This window comes from Chroicocephalus ridibundus, chromosome 1 (genome assembly GCF_963924245.1).
Source record: "Chroicocephalus ridibundus chromosome 1, bChrRid1.1, whole genome shotgun sequence".
Lineage (NCBI taxonomy): Eukaryota > Metazoa > Chordata > Aves > Charadriiformes > Laridae > Chroicocephalus > Chroicocephalus ridibundus.
The window spans coordinates 27,208,256-27,225,977 of NC_086284.1; the positions used below are offsets into that span (position 1 = coordinate 27,208,256).

The 17,722-nt window shown below is 37.8% G+C and overlaps 1 protein-coding gene across 5 annotated transcripts in view; it reads left to right on the forward strand.

Annotated features, from left to right (window-relative positions):
- Positions 1-17,722, forward strand: part of FRY (FRY microtubule binding protein) — a 250,230-nt gene that overhangs the window by 134,154 nt on the left and 98,354 nt on the right. For all 5 annotated transcript variants that reach the window (XM_063332373.1, XM_063332364.1, XM_063332338.1 and 2 more), the window contains 12 exons: positions 470-609; positions 1,663-1,753; positions 2,131-2,210; positions 2,343-2,423; positions 4,065-4,233; positions 6,607-6,699; positions 6,794-6,892; positions 9,421-9,522; positions 13,823-13,926; positions 14,418-14,526; positions 15,465-15,551; positions 17,431-17,602. In XM_063332373.1, the coding sequence (XP_063188443.1) occupies positions 470-609; positions 1,663-1,753; positions 2,131-2,210; positions 2,343-2,423; positions 4,065-4,233; positions 6,607-6,699; positions 6,794-6,892; positions 9,421-9,522; positions 13,823-13,926; positions 14,418-14,526; positions 15,465-15,551; positions 17,431-17,602 (1,327 nt within the window). The remainder of the gene's footprint in view (positions 1-469; positions 610-1,662; positions 1,754-2,130; positions 2,211-2,342; positions 2,424-4,064; positions 4,234-6,606; positions 6,700-6,793; positions 6,893-9,420; positions 9,523-13,822; positions 13,927-14,417; positions 14,527-15,464; positions 15,552-17,430; positions 17,603-17,722) is intronic.

Sequence of the window (17,722 nt, forward strand, 5' to 3'; positions counted from 1 at the left end):
TTCAGTTGGTTAAGATTATTGCAGAACTTGCGGGGTTTCTCAGTATATTCTGAGTTTCAGGAGGGGCATCCAGCAGTTAGATACAACCCATGAAACAGTACCTCTGATTCATCACTTTTTCTTTCCTTACAATGTGCTCAAAGTCAAATCAACATTGTGTAACAAATTAAAAAAAAAAGCCTCTTGAAGAACTAGATAGTTTTCTGGTGTGTTGTAAGTTGTAATACGGAATTTTAATAATTTTAGTATTATCAGTGGAAAGACACTATAGACATGCAGCCCATTATGGTATTTCTGCTTATGTTTCAACAGAAAATGCAGAATATTAAGTCACTGCTTGTACCATGGATCTCAAAAATGAAATGAAAACAAGAAAGAACATGTCTTACCATTGAATTAGTACTCTTTTAAGGATGAGGGGGAACTTGAACACCAGTTGATTTGTTGATCTGTTGTTTTTTCCCCATAGGTAATAAGCTCAATGAGCTCACTTTCAGAATATTGTCTACCTTCTATCCTGCGCACTTTGTTTGATTGGTATAAAAGACAGAATGGCATAGAAGATGAATCTCATGAGTACAGACCAAGAACAAGCACTAAATCCAAAAGGTATGATTTTGAATATGCATACATATATTAATGACAGATCCTAAGGTAAAATGTATTACATTTCACCGATCAGCCTTTGTGACGTTACAGTTGTTTGAAATCTTTTTGTCATCTTTTTCTGCTTCTTTCTGGAACTCTTCTCTCAGCTTGTAGATGGATGGAGCAGTTGTGTCTTTAAAATTATGCTCCTGATGGTTCAAACACAATTTCTTACTGCTGTTTCGAATGCTGTAATGTCATTTAAATATTAGTTTGTATAAACTGTGTCTGTCTGTTCATGTGAGCAGGCAATAATTCTGTGATACTTAGAAGGATTTTTTTTAATACAGCGTTCTGCTTAGTCAAGGAAATTTCACACCCGTCCTCAATCCAAAAAATTGTGAATCAGTCAAAGAGCTTTAGCAGCACTGACTTAGGTCTTAAAACAAGCAAGCAAAAATAGACCCAAAACATTTATTCCTCTGTGTTGTTCTTCACAAAAAATGCTTTTAAACTTTTGACAACTGATGACAAAGTTAAAAAATAAACCTGGAACAGTTTTAAAAAGATAATGTAGTTTGTTTATTAATCCTGCGTCAGTACAATTAAGGCATTTTTCAAAATCCGTCACAAGTCTAAGTACTAATTTGATAGTACAAAATAATTTATTATGTTCGTCTCCAAACTGTAATTGAGAATTGTCTAAATGGTGCCATCAACAAGGAAATTGAAATGAAATCCATTTGTTGGAATACAGAATCCAAACGTTTCCTTGGTTTTGCTTTGCTTTTTTCTTCTTGAGAAAGTTTTGCGTTGATCTTAAACTGGGAAAAAAGAGGGAGGAAATGAAGAATGACATTTAAACCTTTGAAAGAAGGTGAAAGAAACAAGTTAATTTGGTCTATTTATCTCAGATTTTAAGACCGTATTAGTACATTACTTTCTGAAATGCTGGACGGCTGTTTAAAAAGTAGAACAATCCTTTGTTATCTGTATTTATGTAATTGAGGAAGGCATGTAATATGAATTATGACACATCTTCTGAATATTGTGTTTCCTGTTTTGATTTTGCAGTGATGAACAGCAGCGGGATTATTTAATGGAGAGAAGGGATCTGGCTATTGATTTTATTTTTTCTTTAGTATTAATAGAAGTTTTGAAACAGGTAAGGAGTTCTTAAATTAGTCATTAACTAATAAATCATGGAAATGACCAATACAACTTAATCTTAGGATTCTTCTTTCTATTTCCATCTTTGAGAGTCTAATAAAATCAAGAGATATGTCCTGCATGCTTGTTTATTGCTGTCTTTCTTGCACCTGTAGGATACATAGTATTATGTGCTCATACAGACTTTGCTTTGCCAACACTTTGGAGATAAAGTATTTCTCTTTAATACTACATAAACTTTAAATGGATGGCTCATTTCAGATGTTTTGTTCGATAGATGCTGTTTCAGCTGTGAAGGGAAGGTACCCAGGAGTAAAACAAGCACTAAGTGTAATATATGTGTACTGGTTATGTTTTATTTTGTGTTTTCAGATTCCACTTCATCCTGTAATAGACAGCTTGGTACATGATGTTATTAACTTGGCGTTCAAGCACTTTAAATACAAAGAAGGGTAAGGCTCTTTTTCACACAAAAATTCTATGAAAAAAATTCTATGAAAAAAATTATTTGCTGAATTTTTTAATTGTAGCAGTTTAAGCAGGATGCTTTCTCAGCCAAGAATTCTTTCTTGTCTCTTGCCTAGGTACCTTGGTCCTAACACTGGAAATATGCACATTGTTGCAGATTTGTATGCAGAAGTAATAGGTGTTCTAGCTCAAGCAAAGTAAGTAAAATTGAATACCATATATAATAGAAATCTGAGAAGTTTTACTTGCTTAGCATTTGAATATTCTGATTTTCTCACTTTCTTAAAAGATAGCATAGGAATAAATCATTTCAGCTCACTGGCCCTGTGTTCAACCAGGTGTTGTAGAGCATAGAACTCTAGGGAATCACAGCTTTCTGCATCTAGTCCAGTGATACTGAATAAATTCAACTAGACTACAGCCGCATTATTTTTCTTATCTCAGCTATGACGTCTGTGGAAAGCCCAAAGGGCTGAAGAGAGCTATTTTAATCAACCTGTTTTCTATATGCTATTTTTTGTCTAGCTGGGCAAACCTAAAAATGGCTATACTCCAACATAGCAACATTTAAAGTTTCTCTGCAGTTATTTCAGTATGGAACTTAACGCAACTGCTTCCAAATCCTTCATCCTGCACTTCTTAGCGCAGATGGCACAGTAAAGACACAAAACACTTTGTGGACTCCAGTCTTAAATCTTGAATGTGGAGGCAGACAGATTTAGAAGCTCAAGTACCTGATACAATCTCTCACCATACACTTGTCACACAAATGAAGCAGAAGAGTGAAATCTATTGCTCCAACATAGATCCATGTCAGTGATCTCTGTCTCCTGACTTCTTGGTGTTGCGGAGAGCGAGTCTGCTCTGTAAGACCAATCAACTTAACCAAACTTATTTTTTAGCCTGATGTAGGCAAACCAGTTTGAGTTGCTGGAAGTCCATGATGTTCACAGACTTTAGCTCAGGCCTTACATGGGCTTCTAAATTATCTGGGTCAAAGGCAAGAGGGGAAGTGTTATCTGGATCCAAAGCTTCAAGTTGACTGTCAAATACAAAACATACCTTTTCTCCATAAGTACTGTTTTTCTTCTCCAGTTCTGAAGGGCCTTGCTAAAATGTTACTACCAATGAAGGGCTTCTTACTGCCAACCTGTTTTTTGAAACTCTCCTGTGTTCCCTATTGGACATAATAACAAGTTGTTATATGCTACACATGCCCATGAAAATGACATTCTTTTCATTTTGTCTCAAAAAGGACAGGAGATCCTGTTGGATGATCTTCCTATATGTTATTTTTATGGACAGTGTGTCTCAAAAGACACACACCTCCAGTAGTCTCCTGGGGGAGATCAAAAATGGTCACAGACCACCCCATCCCAAATTATTGTAGTTAATGCTGAAGCATTACTGTAATGGCTATTAGAAAAAACAGAAGGGAGGAATAGCCTATCTGAATATTTTCACGGTTATCATGTAAGCATTTTCTTTTTAAAACATTGCATGTACTTGCAAGAAAACTATATTTCATCTTGGATTTTTTGAAAAACATGTGAGGAGGTTATTCTAGTGATATTGTTAGCTCTTATGTAAAAGAGGGGCATGGTAAGAAAATAATTGGAAAGATGTGGTTATCCAAAGGGACTAAGATCAGGTTTATCAGTTTATCAGAAGTGAAAGAAAACCAAACAGAAAGAAATCTCTTCACATACTGACTGAAATGGTATTTTACAACCGAGGTTGTATCTATCTTCTTTAGGTTTTTCACCATTTATATGCCTTACAGTACATTTCAAATATGAATCTGTACTTTAATGTAACTAACCAATGTGAATTCATAGATTTCCTGCTGTAAAGAAGAAATTCATGGCAGAGTTAAAAGAGTTACGGCATAAAGAACAAAGCCCATATGTAGTTCAAAGCATTATCAGTCTTATAATGGGAATGAAATTCTTTCGCATTAAGATGTATCCTGTGGAGGACTTTGAAGCTTCTCTTCAGTTTATGCAGGTAAAATTCCTAAGTATATAACTGTGGTTCCCAGACTTTTTAGAATGGGCTCCCCTTCATCTTTCCTGTAATACTGCAGGAGATTTTCCACACATCATTCCCACATAAATGTATGTGCAGCTACTTTCTGTTTGTTCTGAACCTCAGCACTCCAGTCTCCAATCTCTGATTGTACTATTCCATAGAAACTTTTCATCAGCCTTATACTCCTAGTCCCTACATCTCTCACCCTCTAACAAAAAGAGATTTGGTTCTGTAGACCCCAGACCTTCCACCCTGCCATCCCACAGCTGTTTCTTGCCCTGTGCCCCTGCCTAGCTATGTCTCCCTAGCTGCTCACTGCCTCCAAAGTCAACCTTCCACCCTTGACATAGTTGTCACAGAGGAGAGGAACTTCAGATGGAGAAAAACACACAAGAGGAGGCAAAAGCTGGATGGAATTTCCCTTGGATGTGTTGTCTTCTTCCACTACACCTTCATTCCCCTCTCAAACTAGAGGTTTGAGAGCCACTAGTACAGAGCACAGTTTGACTATCGTGAATGCTTTAAATTAACAGAATACGTAATTTTGTAAAAAGAAAGATTTGTTTAGTTTAACGTTTTTATTCACGTTTTCTCTTGGGATCACCCTCATGGGTACATGGTTTGTAGCCAGTCATACAGTAAAATACACATTTTATGTAAACCTCCACATAAAGATCATCTTACATGGTGTCAATGGAGTAAAAAAAATCAATGTTAGATGCCCACAAATAAGGATTTGACATTGCAATACAAACACACATGTGTACAGACACACAGAGCCATTTCTCCTGAACAGGAATCACATTCTATTTCAATTTTGCAATGTGTTTTGAACCATATGTAACAACATATTTAAAACATATTTAACAGCACAGAAACAGCTCGTTTTTCTTCTTACCTTACGCTTCATTATGTGAACACATCTTAGTATGTGTTGACTTAATGTAAGTTATCCAGAGCTGGCAAGATACCAAAGTAGTGTGTATTCAGTGCACATGACTAATATGAGTGAGCGAATGACTTTGTGGCACAGCTTTATGGCACAGCACTGCTGGGATCCAGTGTTCACTGCTATTGAAATCAGTTGTAAAGCTCCCATTTGAGTAGACTCAACTTTGGATGCAAAAGATCTCTGTGTTGCTCATGACTACAGTACCAAATTAATTCTTATATATACTACAATGCATCATAAGATGCACTGCGTATGTAGGAAAACCAGTTTTGCTCAGTTTGGTGAAATACAGTTCAATTCTATGGGCAATTCCTCTGTTAGAATATCTACATGCAGTGCCTCATGTACAAGCTCTGTCACACCAGCTCTGCTCTAGTAGAGCTGGACACTTTCAGATGGTGAGCTACTTTCAGGAGCGAGCTCCAGAAAGGCTTGTCTTCCACCACGGAGGGCAGAAGCAGCCCAGGAAGGCAACTGGCTTTGCACAGGGGCCTCAGCTGTGTAGCAGAAATGGCTGGAGTGGCTGAAGCCACGTGGCGTAGAATCCTGATTGCAGGCAGGAAAAATTATGCATGGTCTGAAGTGTAAATTGCTCTGCATGCATGTGCAGAAAAAAAGGTCAGTGAGGAACATCCTTGTAATGTCAGTGGCTGTTTGGGCCTTGGACCCAGAGAGGAAGAAGTAACTGGAGCAACATGATTTGTCATCCTCAGAGAAGTTGTACAGAAACACAAGAGTGGGTGGATGCCTATCTCCCTTCCCTCACTTCCTGAGCAGCACAGCTGTGTGGATGGTAGCTTGCGGCATGTTTAGGACAAAAGTGCATTTTTACTTTCTCTCTCAGTCCCCAGTTGCAGGCTGGAAATTGTGGTGGCTTGCACCACAGGTCTCTTCCCTCACATGACACAGTTCTGTATAGACCCTTAATCTGCAATGGATCCTAGCAGTGAAATTTATCCAAAATATTTACAGTAAGATTGTTCCTTCCCTTGAGCATCTTACCAAAGAAGTACATTCCTTTTCAGGCCTCCCAGAGCGTTGTGTAAAGCAGTCCATGTGGGCTATTAGTCCTGCTCCTGAAGGTACACACAGGGAAGGCATGAGGTCAGCCCCTGGGTCCGAGTCCCTTTCCATCCCCAGAACACCACCGGGCACAGCTGGAATCAGTGGACAGTTTGTGGATTATCATGATTAGAGTAACAGATCCTTGATCTTGACTTATGTCCTGCTTTTGTGCTTGCTGCAAAATGCACGTTCAGAAGTTAATAGACAAATGTTTTCTGTGGGATTTGCAAGATAAAAATAGTCACTGACACTTCATGTGCATTCAGAAAACATGTAGAGGTCTTTATTCCAGCTGATACGCAATTTATGTTTCTTGTTTTGTTTTGTTTTAGGAATGTGCACATTATTTCCTTGAAGTTAAAGACAAAGATATCAAGCATGCGCTGGCAGGACTGTTTGTTGAAATTCTTGTCCCCGTAGCTGCTGTGAGTTTGTTTTTCAGGTTGTTTGCATAATTTCTTTGAATTAGTTAAAATGGCTTGTGAAATAGTGTTTTATTAACGTGAAATTTTCTTTCAGGCTGTTAAAAATGAAGTGAATGTCCCCTGTCTGAGGAACTTTGTTGAAAGCCTGTATGATACAACACTTGAACTTTCCTCACGAAAGAAGCACTCATTGGTCAGTAACCCTAAGAAGCAGAGGCTAAAACCCTTTGTCAGAAATATCTCTGAGCAAGACTCTTGGGAAATTCCCGGAATTGGTTGCAAAACTTTTTTCTGCAGTAGGCTTTATAACCAATACGTTTCTGTTTGCAGGGAAGTTTATTGTGTTTGCAGAAAATAACCGTATTTATTTTATTCAGAATATGATCAAAATCAGTCTGACTCAAACAGATGTTTTCAGCTTCTGGGTCTGTGATTGTTAAACGGTTAGGTTTTCTCATACTTGTTATGTGTAAACATTAGGAGGAGAGCAGGAAGAATAGAGTTCACTTCTTGTCAAGCGAGAACAAATGAGGCATGTGGGAACAACTCTTTCATGGGGCTTAAATAATACATTGTAGGAACAAAAAAATGTGTAACACATGCCCTTTTAAATCCGTAACTTGGCTACTGTGCAGCTCCCTATTTCATTTTTTTCTTGTGAGATGAGCAGTGGCACTGCAGTGTATTTTTGGAAGCATGAGTTGATCTGAATTAAATGAAGATTTGAGTCAGTTTGACGCTGGCCGCCTTAAGCAGTCTGTCTCTCCAACTGGGTCAGCACACGTCAGCACTGCAGCGTTAGCTAATCCGTTTTGAAGTCTTGGACCTTTTAAGTAAAGAAAGTTGTCGTTCATCCCCGCATCATTCTATGGGAAAGTCAAAAAGATTTCCCTGTTCCCAGCACTCTGGGCAAATGCTGGTCACTAGCGCTAGTGAATCTGCTGGGAAGACTGCAGGCGTGTGCTTGAGCTCTCTGCCACCGTTACGCCAGTCCCAGGGGAGAGTCAGAGCATCCCCTGGGGTGCAGTCCTGATCCGGTTTGAATTAGTGGGAGTCTTGGGATGGATTTCTGCTTGTGTTTGTGTGGCTCTGTTCCACTCTGCTGAGTTAATAAAATGTCGTTGAAACTGCAGCAGGGTAAGAGCTTTGCTGTACAGTTTTTACACTAAATAGACTTCCCCAAACTGGTGGCTGTACTTGCCAAAGTCAATACTGTGTGCTTGAGAAAGGATTGCACAGCTGGGGCTTTGCGTTTGATTGCTTGTCTGCACATACCACACTGGAGTCTACATAGTTAAGTGTGACAAAATAGAATAGATTCTTGCGAGGGTGTGATTAGAAATACAAACATTGCGAGGAGCGGGGGAAAGGCAAACAGTTGGCAGAAATAGCTGCAGTGCATATTTTCAGGCTTCCAGGAAGAAAGCACACTCTTTAGAGTCTGAAGAGGACCTTCCTTTCCAAGATCAGCGTTTTGTGAATCAGTGCGCTCACTGTACAGCCAGGATGGGGGCATTCATCTTACCTCATTTTCTATCTAAAAGTGTCTGATCTGAGTTAGTCATTGAGGTTCTCTTGATTGTGAATGGGGTGAATTAGGAAACTCCAGGAGGTGATTTGTATCTTCCCTCCTTGCGCTCTTACATAGGATGGATTATAACAGTCTTGGGGTGTTACTAAACTCTGTGATCCTGTCAAGTACTCAACTATTATAGTCATAATGTTAATATGGAATGAAAGTTTTCCATGAGAAGACTTCAGTTGTCCTCTCCCATATGTATTTTGGACATGAAGATTATAGAAATAAAAATTGATGTACATTTGCCATTTGCTCAAGAAACTAGGTCTAACCTAGCTATAGACAATTTATGTTATATATTACAGGAACAGAAGTTGGGTTTTATGGTGTATTTATACTTTGATCTGTGACTGAGGTTAGAATTTTAATTCTAAGAATAAAGTTTTGAGAATTTTGAGAATCATTGGTCTTTAAGATGAAGTTACCTTATTTTTGTCTAATAACTCTGAAGTCCTGATTGGGTATATTAACATGACAACTGAAATAGAAAATTCTTGCTGAAATAGCAAAGTCAGTTTGCATTCTAGCTTTTTTTTTGAGTGTAACATTTACAAGATGAGTGTCAAAGTAAGTGTTGACAGAGATCAGGGTCCAGTATTTGAACTTCTACGTTCTGCCCTGCTTCTTTTTATTTTTCACTTTGCAAGATGTAAGTACCAGCAGATCCAGACATTGCATGTATTTTAAAACAATTCTTTAGGGTGTTTGACATGTCTCTCAGTAAATATAGTGACTGCAGATTTTGAAGCGTAATAGGTATCTGAGCATTCATAAGTCCCAACAATCTCTGTGGCTCCTGTTGTTATTATAATAAAGTTTAGTTGTTTCCATGTTATAATTTCTCAGTTAACCATCAGAAATCAGCCCTGTCAGTCTGTAAAATTGTGGCACATCTTTGGATTTATTATACTGCTATAAGTAGGCATTTGGTTGGTTTTAGCTCATCCATAAAACATATCTGTAACAGCTTTAGAGAAAGGTTCCTTTTAAATGGTACTGCTTAACAATGTGTTTATATTGGCTAACATGTATTGCACAAAATGGAGGAGTTAGAGCTTTAAGTTTACAGTAGATCTCTTAAGTTACTTTTATGTTGTCTGGACATGCAAATAATACCGTATCGACATCCATTTCCTGTTTAGGCTCTGTACCCTTTGGTAACATGCCTGCTTTGTGTCAGTCAGAAGCAGTTCTTTTTAAACAGATGGCATATTTTCCTCAACAACTGTCTATCCAATCTCAAGGTTAGTATCTTCTAGTTTTAATACTGTATTAAAACTTCAGTATGCACTATTGATCTGTTGCAAATCCGTTTTAGGTGAATGTGCTGCATTGTTGCTATTATCTGATTCCATACATAATTTTATTTCCAACAGTATACATTCTTTAGCTTTAGCTATGCAGATTTTTTCAATAACAAACAAGTGTTCTTGTGATTAATTTGAATTTCTGCTGTTTCTCTCACTCAAGCCAAGCCTGAGTCAAACAGCTGTGGAACAGGCAAGATTGCTGATGAAAGTTATTAACTCGAGTGACATACCAAAACTCACGCAGTATTAACTTGTTTTTTTCATAAAGGCGTTCTCCAACAAAGCACTTGTTATTACTTTATCAGAATGGAACTAGTTGCAGGACGCTGCCTGTTTCACTCCGTTAAGTTGCATTAAAAAACCGTAATCTCTTTTAAGTTGTTTCCTCCACATATCCATTCTTATTCCTTTACCATTTGTTAGGTCTTAGAAGTTTAAGACTCACTGTCCACTGCAATCTGCTGTGGTTCCTGGCCAGCACATACTGTTCAATACACATATGCTACTTAATGTTACTACTCCTCCACATTTCTTTTACTTGCTCAATAATTAATGTCCCATTCCACACTTAAAGTGGATCCACTGAAAGGATGGTCCTGTGCCTACTGGAAAAGGTCAATGTAAGAAGCACGGTGAAGTGGTTAGCTCAAGTGAAGGGCCTCCAAACTGATGCTTGGTGAACCAGTGGTTGGAGGCTTCTGCAAACAGCACAGGTAGAACATGCAGCCACTTTCTCAGCTCAGAGGCAAACTGTGGAGGGAATCTCTCTTCTCAAAAAATTGAATTCCCAAGCTTGTCATCAAGGTATATATTACATCCTTTATTGCTGTTGCTTTCTTGCTGTACTTTATCTTAATGAAACAATTTGTATTGACTCTCTTCATATGGATCCTACTGTTAGAATGGCTCTTTGAAATGTTCGTAGTCTGTCTGAAGATTTCTTTCCACCTGTACCTGAATTACTTACTTCTGCTGAAGATGTATTAGAACCTTATTTGCAAAGAGATTCAGAAAATAAACATGTTGTTACTGCAACTAATTTTATGGATTTTTATGAGGTTATACAGGCTTTAGAAAAGGTGGCTGCAGCTGTAAGATCTCTGAGGAGCCAGCTGGAAATATAGATTTTTCTGGAAATTAGGGAGATCCTGACAAACGATTTAAAACCATTAGAGAAAATATAAGTGAAGTTGCTCCTACCTTACCAATTGAAAATCAAATTGGAATTCACCTTGCCACCTGTTGAAATATACTTCAACTCATAGGTCTCATAGATTAATGTGGTGGTACATTCAGTCTTTAGTTTGGGGAGAAGATAAGGTAGCTGAATATGTGGCTAAATTAAGAACTGGTTGGCCAGTCCTTCCCAGTACAGAGGAAGAGAAGCCCTGACCATTGAAGCAATCACTTCACCAGTCAGAGTGGCATCTCAAAGCCCAAACCAAACTCATGCAGCTGGAAGAAGAGGTAGATCAACAAGGAGAAATCCTTCCATTAGAAGGAGAGTTGTGCCCACCAGGACAATATATGGGCCTCCACGATCTTGTGTGAGCTCCTCACCCTATAGAGCACAGTCTCCTTCCCAAACCCATTAAGGTCAAGCATACACTGGGAAAGCTAAAAGGTTTATATTCTTATCATATTTCTGATTTTAATATAAACTGGCAAATCTCTGATCTTACAGAAATGAACTTTTCTCTTGAATTAATGAAGGAGACTCCTGCCAGGACGTGGGAGTATTTGACCCTGCCCAAATTCTGACAAGAGGGCATTTTGTACTATCCTGTTAAAAATGGTGCAGAAGTTAATAAGTACCCTGGGTTTGAAATGTAACATTTATTGTTAACTAAACTTTATTAACGAAAAACTATTGAAGGCAGGTATTCTATATAGGAGAGAGTCAAATCACTGTGTTTCATTTAGAGGCAAAATTTTTCAGTGGGAGCAAGAGTTCCTCATCTCCAAACTACATGGGACAAGGTGAAAGCTCCAGTACAATTTGAGCCAAGGGTGCAGGACTTACTTTACAAAGAATGGGTCAAACTGCCTATCTCCGGAATGAATCCATGGATACCAATACAATATCCCTTCGGCCTGAACGGGCCAGACCTAACACCATATTACTGGAAAAAAGAAATGGAGGAATTAAAGAAAATGGGCCTCACTCCTGGCAGTCCAGTTGCTCCTCTGCCAATCACAGAAGAAGAGGCAGAGGCATTGAAAAAGAAATTTCTAGAAGAGCAAAAAACAACAGATAAAAGCAAGCCGCACTTACCAATCAAGAAACAGAGCAGATCCTAGCAGAGCTCTACCGCTGACTACTTCCGTGTTCAAGAGGCCCAAGTCACCTTCAACAAATTCTTTGTCCCCAACAGTGAGTTGGACACTGCCAGCAGTGGTAAAGGAGCCGCATCCAGTACCAATACCTCCCGTTGGGAAAGTGAAGAAGATGGCAGATATATTAGGCCAAACACTCCTTGTCCTAATAGGATTACTGGCTGGGTTTTTCTTCCTGACAAAAATCCCTGAAATACTGAAGAGGCTCAATTGATGGTGGACTTCTCTCACTTTTCCAAAGGGAGCCACGCTACATGCTTTCCAAAGTACTGGGCACCCAGACACCGTGTGCTTGCATAGATCTTGCCCACGGACATGCCCATGATTTCCCTGGGTGTTTCTCAGGTGTTTTATCATATTCCTCTCAATCCTGCTTCTGCTATGCAGTTTGCTGTTTCTGACGGAAAACTGGTCTACTATTCTCAAAAAGCTCCAATGATACCGGTCTCAGCCCTTTTCTCCCCCATCTCTTCTCTACTGCCCTTGCAGCTGAACTATCTTATAGATGGAATAATTGGACTTTTGCTTATAGGGATGACTTCCTCCTCTGCCAAACAAGCTCTTGTTACCTCAACTCAGCCACAATGTCTGCTGTTTTATTGAAAGCTTTGGGGTAAGAATAAACTTTGATAAACGTACACCATCCTGTTGAAGAGATCGAATTCTTAGGACTGAAATTTACAAGGAGTGACATGATGATACCTGATGAAAAATAGATTGAAAGTAAATGGGTTATGAAACAAATTGATTCTAACAGATTTTATGATTTTAAAATCCTGCAGAGATTAATAGGCCACATAAAGTTTGTCATTCCTTTTAATACTTACTCTAATCATGTACTACAACCATTTTATGTTGCTGTAATAAACAAAAAGGATTTTCAATTTTCTGTTCCATAGAAGGCTTTATTGTATAAAATGTGTTGTCAAGGAGTTAAATGGAAATTGCCACCGAAGGACAGGGTTCCTGTTCCTAAGCTTGTGGCAGATGTCATGTTGGAAATTCGAGCCATGTCCCATATCATTGGCGGGTCTTCTTTCCATTTTGCAGGACCTAGACCAATACACATTCAAGAACTATTGATGGGATTGGTTGCAGTTTCTTTGATCAAACCGCGGTCTTTGGTTTGTGACTCAACATTTGTCTGCAGACAGAAATTCAGGTCTTTGCCATGGAGATTTGCACTGTGGGCCAGGCAAATCTTATCTCAGGTTAAAGTGTACTGGACTCCTTCAAAGTTTAACCCAGCAGATGGCCCAACACACGGGACACTATCTGATTGGACTGCACATACTTGCACCCTACTGAGAAAGCCCTTAAAACTGCCAATGAAACAGCAAACTGCATATGGCCAAAGAGACTCAAAGACAATCTTGTACTAGTTCAAAAGTTTCCAAAAATAAAGAGCAATCCAGACAGATAATCCAATTCAGTCCAGCTGATCCCAGATACCGTGTTAATTAGGCCAGTCTCAGCATCCACCAATTTTTGTCCTTTCACTTTTGAATACGCGCAGTACCTTTATTTATCTGTTGTGTTCTTCATACCAGGTCTCCACCATAGGGCAACAGCTTTTGGATTGATAAAATCAACTGAAGATGAGGTTTTTGTTTCAGAGTCAAATTGAAGTGGTTTTCAAATAGAGATTTTAAATTGTAACATTTATCTAATTTAAGTAACTTGATATGTGGGGGTTTTGACAATTTATGTAATACCAGGAGAGGTAGGTCAGATGCATAAGCATACTGCAGCTACAGGAATGTGGTACTGGGCAGCTGTGAGGCTGCATCTTTTTGTAGTGTCATTATGAAAACTCTGAACCTTGATATCCATTAAGTGTAGAACTTCCTTTCTAATTTGTGTCTGAACTTTTTTCTTATATTATATATTTCTTTAGAATAAGGACCCAAAAATGGCTCGAGTTGCACTGGAATCTCTGTACAGACTGCTGTGGGTTTACATGATCAGAATTAAATGTGAAAGCAACACAGCTACCCAAAGGTGAGATGCTGTATTAGTAATGACAATCAGGCCTTGTAGAGTGGATGTGGCCAGTGAAGAGGTTTTGTAGTTCTCCTGAATTACTTTGAATTGAACCTATTCCTGTTGTGAAATAAAAAACTCATCTGTACGCAACAAAATATTCCCTTTAGTGGCACTGTCAGTTATTCCTCCACCTATTAAAATTACTGTATAAAGTGTTTCTGCTTTTGAAAGAGCTAAAAATCACTCTTTGCCTGGTTAAAGTTAAAAATATTTTTGTAGTGTCATGTTGTCAACTGGTTTATTGTTACTTGTAATGTAATGAAATAAAATGATTACACTGAATTTGTAGAAAAGGATCACAACAAAATACCCAGTTACATTTTCATTTCAAAGGACATACATTCTAGACTTTCTAAATGGAGTAGGATTTCCAACTTACTTTTCATGGTAACTGAAGGTCTGCAAGGTCCAGAAATGTCTAATGCTTTTTTTTCCTTCTTTTACAGTCGACTTATTACTATTGTTACAACACTTTTCCCAAAAGGGTCCCGTGGTGTTGTGCCAAGAGATATGCCTCTAAACATCTTTGTGAAGATAATACAGTTTATTGCACAGGTATGGGAGAACCATGCATATGTCTTTCCAGTTAACGAATAACTTGTTTTCCCAATAATAAATTAACAAATAAGTAAACTTCTATTGTCTGAATTTTTTGCAACCCCATTGTCAGTATCTTTCACTTAGGCAATGATACAATTAAAGATTGAGCTGGGGCAGACTTCCTTTGAACAACAGGTTTTGATTAACTTCCTTCCACTGAAAATGAATACAAATATTTTCAGTTCGACTCAAAAGTCTTTTTTGTCAGTTTTTGGAATTGCCAGCAAGTCAGAAAATGCATTTGTTGACAGGCTCTGACTGTCAATAAAGTTAAAAATAATAAGCCATGTTTTGTCCTGATACTGAATCATTCCTACTATATAGGACAAAGAGTTGCACTGCTTTTAAAGCATTAAGTCAGAGGAAAACCAGTTTGGCATGTAGTTGACACATTTAGTTTTCATCAGTTCAAATGGGAATTGCTAAAATAATAAACTAACTTTTGGTGCATGAAGTTTCATCTCTTGTATTACTTAAATTCAGAAAACATTCCCATTGAGCAAAGCACTTAAGCACATACTTAGTCTCTGAATAGGAGTGAATTAAACAGATGCTTAAAATCTTCCCTGAACTGTGCCATCTGTGAATAAGCTCCTTTTATATAAAATACTATGTTAGTACCATAATTACCACAGTTTAAATGAAATAATTAAAAGCTTTCTTTCCAAAAGGGATCATTTCCTATTTAAATGCTATACATTTTTGAATTTATCACCATACAGCAGTGTTGAAAACTTAAATCTGATAATATGTTCTGCATACTTCTGAAAATCTGTTTTTCCATACATTTAAATAAATCCTGATTAAATTGGTTTTCAAAATTCTGTTGCCTTAAAGAAAATAAGTAGCACAAGTGAGCAGCTTAATGATTTGCAATATTTTTACTATTTTAGGAACGTTTAGATTTTGCAATGAAAGAAATTATCTTTGACTTCCTTTGTGTTGGAAAACCAGCAAAAGCTTTCAGTCTAAACCCTGAGGTATGATATGCATCTGCATTTTTTGGAGTTAATATATATTCTATTGTCCTATACTTACTCTCTGGTTACATTCTAGGCATGCTTTCACCTTTGTCCAGTTTTCAGGACAAATCTTGAACTGGATTTATTGCTAAATACATCTGTGGACTTTAATGTGTGAAATGTCACATTGTTTATGCCTATCTCATGATTGCTTGGTGAGGATTATCAAATTTGATGGAGTGCAAATGTATAAAACAAAAAGATAAATGAAATTGTTGATCACAGTATCTCCTTATCACACTACTGTTTTTCTATGCAATGCCTTAAACTATTTTAATATAAAAATAAATTTTCTGTAACAATTTCAATGTTTTCAATTTGGAAAAGTGCACATGATGCAAGAAGAACTGAAGGTGACAAAAAAGAAAAAACTCTAATAAAGTTTTATCACTCTGACTGGTAAAGCTCCACTAGTGTTAGTGTCATGAGTCAGCTTCCTGGTGCTTTCCCTAGAGAAAACAATCAGAAATTTGAAAAACTTTAAAAAAAATCAAAGTAAAAGTGGGAAAATAATGAAAAGTTCTCTTGAAAATAATGTATTTGCTTATACTTTTGAAAACATTTTCCTTTGAAAATTAAGAATAAACACATGAAAAGTAAAAAGCAATTGTGATCATCTCATAAAATATGTCCATATTAATCTTTCAGTATTAAAAAGCCATTCACTACAATGTTAAAATAGAATGAGTTACCTTACAAAAATTATATTTGATACAAAAAAATATTTGGAAAAGTAGATTAAACTTTTTACTGTCAAAAGCAGCAAAAGTAAAAGGCAAGCTTTACTTTGAGCACAGCTTTTATCCTTTCTTCAGCAGAGTAAAGAAAAAATGAAAGAGAATTCTTGAGCAGGCAGTCCCCACCACATTCTAAGTCAGAGTCACCTGCAGGATTGACTGAGGAAGGTCCTGTAAAGGACATTGTGTATTAGCATTGCATGAAGCTGAGCTTATAGGGAATTGACATGGTCACACAGAATGGTTTGGGTTGGAAGGGACCTTAAAGATCATCCAGTTCCAACCCCCCTGCCATGGGCAGGGACACCTCCCACTAGAGCAGGCTGCTCAAAGCCCCATCCAACCTGGCCTCAAACAGCTTCTTGATGAATCAACATCTGAAATTTTACTGTTTCTCAACAATGTAAGTCCGAAAACAATGAAATAATAGGGCTACCTTTTGATATACATAGACTTCAGCGTTCTAAAAAAATACGCACAATGTATGTGAATGCACCTCTGGGATCCTGTAGGCAGGACAGCCTCTGAGGTTTTGGAGTATGTTCCTGGGAAATTGAAACATTCTGGTCTTTCGGTCATTGCAATGCAAAGCCTGCAAGTTTTCCCCTGGTGAATTCCCTGAAGACATTCAGGTCACTTAGCCTCATCTTCCTGGTGTTTTCACGTTGCAGTTCTGGCGCTGAGCACCATTCCAGACTTTTCACACAGTATGGTCAACCCCGAGGCCTTTCAAGACAGTTACTAGTCTTTTTTCATAATGACCACATAGGACATTTGTGTTTAACTGAAGGTCCAGTTAAGATAGATGTATTACTGAACTCAAGGTCGAATCCCCGTGTTTTCTCCTGAAGGTAAAGAGACAATGCACTAATGAAAATACTTAGAAATAAAGTTTTGAGAGGAGAGAGCACTGCTCAGAGTGCAGATATGAATTCACAATTTATTTCATGGGCGTTTTTTGTAAAATATATCAGTCAATGTAGCAGAGATACAGAAAAAAATGCTGGCAAGTACATACTCAAAATTTCAAAGTGATTGAAAAATATGAGTAGAGTATGATTATTTGATTATGGTACTCATTCATCTTCTGAACTTTACAGAGAATGAATATTGGTCTGAGAGCTTTCTTGGTAATTGCTGATAGCTTGCAGCAAAAAGATGGTGAACCTCCAATGCCAGTGACTGGAGCTGTCCTTCCCTCTGGAAACACTCTCAGAGTGAAGAAAACGTATTTGAGCAAAACTCTTACAGAGGAGGAAGCAAAAATGATAGGTCAGTAAGAGAATGGACAATATAGAAACTTGGGTGAGAATGAATGTGAAAAAGTCTTCAGTACCTGAGCAGAATGATTTACTGTTGTTAAGTATTCAATTTGTTTCTTTATTGTAAACA